The sequence below is a fragment of the Berghia stephanieae genome, chromosome 5 (assembly GCF_034508935.2).
Source record: "Berghia stephanieae isolate SIO BIC M18660-M18661 chromosome 5, UCSD_Bste_1.3, whole genome shotgun sequence".
In the NCBI taxonomy this organism is placed as follows: domain Eukaryota; kingdom Metazoa; phylum Mollusca; class Gastropoda; order Nudibranchia; family Aeolidiidae; genus Berghia; species Berghia stephanieae.
The window spans coordinates 64,049,500-64,055,499 of NC_088364.1; the positions used below are offsets into that span (position 1 = coordinate 64,049,500).

Genomic DNA, 6,000 nt, shown 5'->3' on the forward strand with positions numbered 1-6,000 from the left:
TATATTATATTATTATATTATATTATATTATATTATATTTATATTATATCATATTATATTATATCATATTATATCATAATATTATATTATATCACATAAAATTATATCATAATATTATATTATATCATATTACATCATATTATATTATTTTATATCATATTATATTATATTATATTATATTATATTAATTATATTATATTATTATATATACAGTGATGATACTCACAAAAGTCAAAAAGGAGGAAAAGTCTCGGAAAAAACGGAAAACTCACCTAGAACATTCTTGCACCACAGGAAAGTAGGCAGGATGACTTCTTTTGAGTATAATTTTAAAACGCCCGGAGTCCAGTAAAAGGAGGAAATTTTTTTTATATATATTTTTTTTTTAAAAAGGAGGTCTTTTTTAAAGATTTATTATATAAAAAAAAAGTAAAAGGAGGAAATGAAGGAAATATCCGCGGATCGAGGATCTGAGGAGGAAAACCGAGGAAAGGAAAGAAAACCGCGGATTTCCGCGGATCCGCGGAAAAGTATCATCACTGTTATATTATATTTTATATATATTATATTATATTATATTATATTATATTATATTATATTATATTATATTATATTATTTCACATTATATTATATTAAATTATACTATATGAGATTATACGATGTCATGTTGCATTATAGCATTTTCATATATCAATATATTTTTACCCCATTTTTCTTTATTAAGGGCTGTCATTATCCATAGACATATTTGGGATTAACTTTTTTATTTTCTTTTTGCAGAAGATTCAAATATCGAGTAGTTACAAGTACATCAAAGATTCACATATCGAGTACTTACAAGTACAAGTACACCAAAGAGACAAAATATCTGTCATTTACAAATAAATCAAAGACTGAATTATCTAGTACATCAAAGACTTAAATATCTTGTACTTACAAGTACATCAATAATTCGAATATCGTACTTACAAGTCCATCAAAGACTTAAATATCGAGTACTTAAAGGTACACTAAAGAGACAAATTATCTGGTACTTACAAATACATCAAAGAATGAATTATCTAGTACTTACAAGTACATCAAGGACTTAAATATCTTGTACTTACAAGTACATCAATGAGCCAAAGATCATGGAGATCTTTGGACCAGCGATGCTGACCACAGACGGGGCTCCCCAGTTGGACAGCGAGAAGACGATGTAGAGAATTCCAAGGCTGAAAAGAGAGAATAGTGTCGATTATAGGATGAATATTATGATGATGACAAGAAGGTGAAAATGGAAAAGGCTTCAAAAAGAGACAGTCGAAACACAAAACGTTTCGAGTGCAAACTCTTCATCAGCTGATGGTTACACCCAAAGCATTCATTGTTGGTAATGTTTCTATCCAAAGTCTTTCCATTGTGCGGCTATGTGGTCTAGTGGTATGGCACTTGCTTTCGGATCAGAAGGTCCTGGGTTCGAGCCTCGCTCGCTCGGCGCATAGTTGATTCCTTGGAAAAGGCACTTTACTCACATTCTCTCACTGTACTCAGTTGTAAAATGAGTACCTGGCCATCAACAGCATTGTCTCTGTCAAAAAAAAATTGTAATATCGCCTAACAGGTGTCATGTCCCTTCCTAAATGTTAAATGTTGCTGTTGGCCAGAGATGCCTTGTAAAGCGCTTTGAGCATGTTTAGTGGATATTGCACTTTATAAAAGCTCAATTAAAAAAAAAAATAATTTTAAACTCTTCATCAGCTGATGGTTACACCTAAAGCGTCCATTGTTGGTAATGTTTCCATCCAAAGCCTTTCCAATTTTGCCTTTTTCGTAAAAGACCCCAGGCTTCGGGCAGCCGTCCTTGCTGCTGGAATCTGTGGACTGTAAAAAAAAAACAACAAGCAATGAACAAAAGTGAACATAGCAGTTTCAAAACAGAAAAAGATGCAAAATAGTAATGTTTCGGATCAAAATTCTTCTTCAGCTAATGACAAAATCATTAATAAATCACTTTAAAATCCAATCACAGTCAGAGGGCAGAGAAATAATTGGCATATTATCTTGTCTGCAAGTAAACGGTCTTGAAATGTAAACAATTGACTATTCTGTGGTGCTGATTGTGGTAAAAGTAATAGGATGGTGATGATGATGATGATGATGATGATGATGATGACGACGACCATGATGATGATAATGATGATGATGATGATGATGATGATGATGATGATGACGATGATGATGATGATGATGATAAAGATGATAATTTTTGGTGATGATGATGATGATGATGATGATGATGATGATGATCATGATCATAATGATGAGATGAGGGTGAGATGATAATTGAGACAGTGGTGACGATGTTGATGATCATTTTTCTTGTCGATTATCTTTTCTTTTAAAATGTAAAAATCTGGAGAATGATAGGGAATTAAGGAAAATCGGGAATGTGAAAACATTATTAGGAATTTTTTGACGAATTTGGTAGAGTTGGCAGGTCTGTATATGCGGCTATGCCTAAAGGTCAGTTCGACACATTCACCGCACACAAAAAATGCTCTATACCTAGGGAAAACAATTGTTTTTATCTGTATCGAAGCTAATAATGAAAGACAGACCAAAAACTGAAGAACTGACATCAAATTTATGGTAAATATAGCTGTTTAAAGTGTTTTTAAAAAGTGTGGAGAAAGTAATAACGTAATTTCTGATATTCTACAGGTGCTTTCTTTTACATGTTGTATTTATTTTTCAATATTTAATTGATAGAAACTGGTAAAATCGTTGGGTGTTTTTAATTCCTTGGCTTTACCTAATATTTTAGTATAGGAGCATTTTTTGTGGCAATGTGACGAAAACGACCTTTTGACATTACTCAAATGCTGACAATTAGATCTTGCATCACTGAATCATTGACAAGTAGAAGACACTTGAACTGGATACAGTAATTGGTTGATATAAATGTTATCCATTGATTAGACGATGTCTGATAAACTTATCATACCTATGTCATGTGCATATAGATATTAGTATATATATATATATATATATATATATATATATATATATATATATATATATATATATATATATATATATATATATATATATATATATATATATATATATATATATATATATATATATTTCAAGTATAATTATGATCAACTTCTACATTATTGTTTTGAGCATTCACTTTCATCAGGAAGTGAAAGTGAAAGTAGTACTTTGACTTTGAAGTTGAAGTTGATCATAATTATACTTGAAATATTTTATAAATAGCTCCTGTTATCAAAAAGTTGAAAACCATTATTTCATGGTTTTTTGGTTTTTATATATATATATATATATATATATATATATATATATATATATATATATATATATATATATTATATATATATAAAGGCTCTTTACTTACACTGTCATTGTACTCAGGTGTAAAATGAGTAGCTGGCTATTAAAAGCGTTGTCACTGTCCGAACAAAATTGTAATATCGCCAAAAAGGCATCAGATCTCATCCAACATGTAAAATGTTGCTGTTGGCTAGGGAGCCAATATAAAGCACTTTGAGCATGTTTAGTGGACATTGAGCTATATAAAAGCCCAATTTTCCACGAGGGAATATAGATAGTCTATCAAATAATAGTCTGATGTCAACAAAAATCACCCATGTTATAATAGTAAGTAAATTTCAGTTTCCTAATCTTGCCAAAAAATAAAAGGAAAAAAAAAAAAAAATGAAATGAAACTGTCTGAGGTAGGATTTGAACCGGTGGGAAACTAATCATCAATCCCATTGGAGTCTGTTTTTTTAAAAAAGCATTTTTCAGAACAGAATAAGAGATTAATGTCCTACATATTAGGTGCAGAGAGTTGATATTAGATTCATTTTACTGAATAGAAATACACTAATTTGAATCAAGTCTCACCATTCAGATCTAAAGTGCAGCTATGTGGGCTTGTGGTATGACACTCACTTTCGGATCGGACGAGCTTGGGTTCGAAAAAAGGAAAAAGGCTCTTTACTCACATTCTCTCACCGTACTCTGGTCTAAAATGAGTACCTGGCTGTTTACAGTGTTGTCTCTGTCGGAAAAAAAATGTAATATCGCCTAAGAAGTGTCATGTCTCGTTCTATATTGTTACATGTTGCTGTTGGTCAGGGACCACTTGTAAAGCGCATTGAGCATGATTAGTGGATATTGCGCTATATAAATGCTTTAGTTTTTGTTTTTTAAAATAGATTCTAAATACTTAAAGTTTATACGATAAAGGTCTGAAAAACCCTGTATGAAACAGTGCCAGACAAAGCAATAAAATAAATAAAAATACAAGAAACAGAAACATCTCAAACAATCAGTCTTGGTGATAATACAACGCAGACAGAGACAACACTGTAAATGGTCAGGAACACATTATAAGCAGAGTATGGAAAAATGTGAGTAAACTACCTCTTATAAGGACTCCACTGTGGGCTGCTCAGAGTGGATTCAAACTCTGAACATTCTAGTCTGAAGGCATGGGTCAATCCACTAGACCACATAGCCGCACTATTTTCTCTATTATCTACAATTGCGTACATTATCTATGATAGTCCTGCCTAAAAATTGATAATGAAAATAAAAAGGTGTGTACAAATACCAATGACATCACAAGTAGCAAAAAATGATAACCGAATGACTTTAAAATAAGGTTATCAGAGTTGTAAGGTATCATGACACCGTTATACTGTGATAATTTTGTACAAGGTTACAACACGCTAATCAATCAATGCATGGTGGGACTATATCACCGATACACGTTTTCTGACCTCAGGTTGTAAATATATTGATGGTCGGTCGGCGGATCAAACCTTTGAAGTCTCGATTTTCACTATCGGCAGATCAAAACTCTGTAGTCTACATAAAAGCTTTGTGCAGCATGTTTTATTCTTAATTTTGGGCGGTTCAGACCTCTGGTGACGTGATGAAATCGGAAGTCTGATCCTCCCCAAATTAATAAAACACGGTGCACAAAGCTCGTATTTAGAATTCAGAGGTTTGATCCGCCAACCATCGATATAAAGGATTGACTTTCAAAACCTGCTGAGTCCCATCCAGACAGAAAATGAGCTAACACTCTCAAACAATTAATTGGACACCTTGGAATCACCAGAGAAAATTTGAAATTTCAAAACATTCTGGGTATTTGTTCTATCATGATAAGGCAAACATAACAAGTATTTTACTCTTTAAGTCACTAAATAAATGACACAAAGAAAAAACTTGCAGTTTTCTCTGAATTATGAAAATACGACTTAACAGATTTAAAGAATAGCGTCTTCATATGATTCATACAACTGATCAAACGAAGAAATTCAGCATTGGTTGTCATCTATTACAATTTATGGCTCTCTGCCTCATTTTATGGTATGATGTCAATCCGCATAAACTTAAACCAAACATTTAGAATATATTTTAAGATCTGAAAGATGAAACTTGAATCAAATTCATGTGTCGCAAATGAATAAAAAGGAATCCATTAATTTTTCTTGTTTTCTAAACTGCAGAAATATTTCACATTCACGGTTCTCATTTTGAGGTTCAACCCAACACCATATCGGATTGATATCAAGGGGCATATTTATGAACATAACAACATTCATTGTCAATATAGTAAATAATAACGAGAGTAAAATTGTGAGGTAAAATAAAAAAGAAATTAATAAAATGCATTCAAAAGGATAGAAAAAAAAAAAGGAAAGATAAAATAAGATAAAAGAGGAACAACTGTCTAAAAACAATATTAGTAATAATAAGAGTCTGCCTGATTTTTACTTAGTTCTATTGAATGCTTTTTTAAAGCTTTTAAGATTTCTTTTTGCTTTAACTTTTTTTTTTTTAATAAGTATTTCATCAATGATTAACCTGTTAATATTCTCTTTACATATGTTTTGAGTTGATTAGTTATTTACAGTTATCTGTTCAATATGTGACTTTTCGATGCAACATTTTAAGTGTGATGGAGCATTTGG

The 6,000-nt window shown here is 31.4% G+C and overlaps 1 protein-coding gene across 1 annotated transcript in view; it reads right to left on the reverse strand.

Moving 5' to 3' along the window:
• LOC144973390 (UNC93-like protein MFSD11) overlaps window positions 1-6,000 on the reverse strand; it is a 30,691-nt gene that overhangs the window by 21,972 nt on the left and 2,719 nt on the right. The window contains exon 3 of the mRNA XM_078915752.1: window positions 1,108-1,215. Coding sequence (XP_078771878.1) covers window positions 1,108-1,215 — 108 coding nt within the window. The remainder of the gene's footprint in view (window positions 1-1,107; window positions 1,216-6,000) is intronic.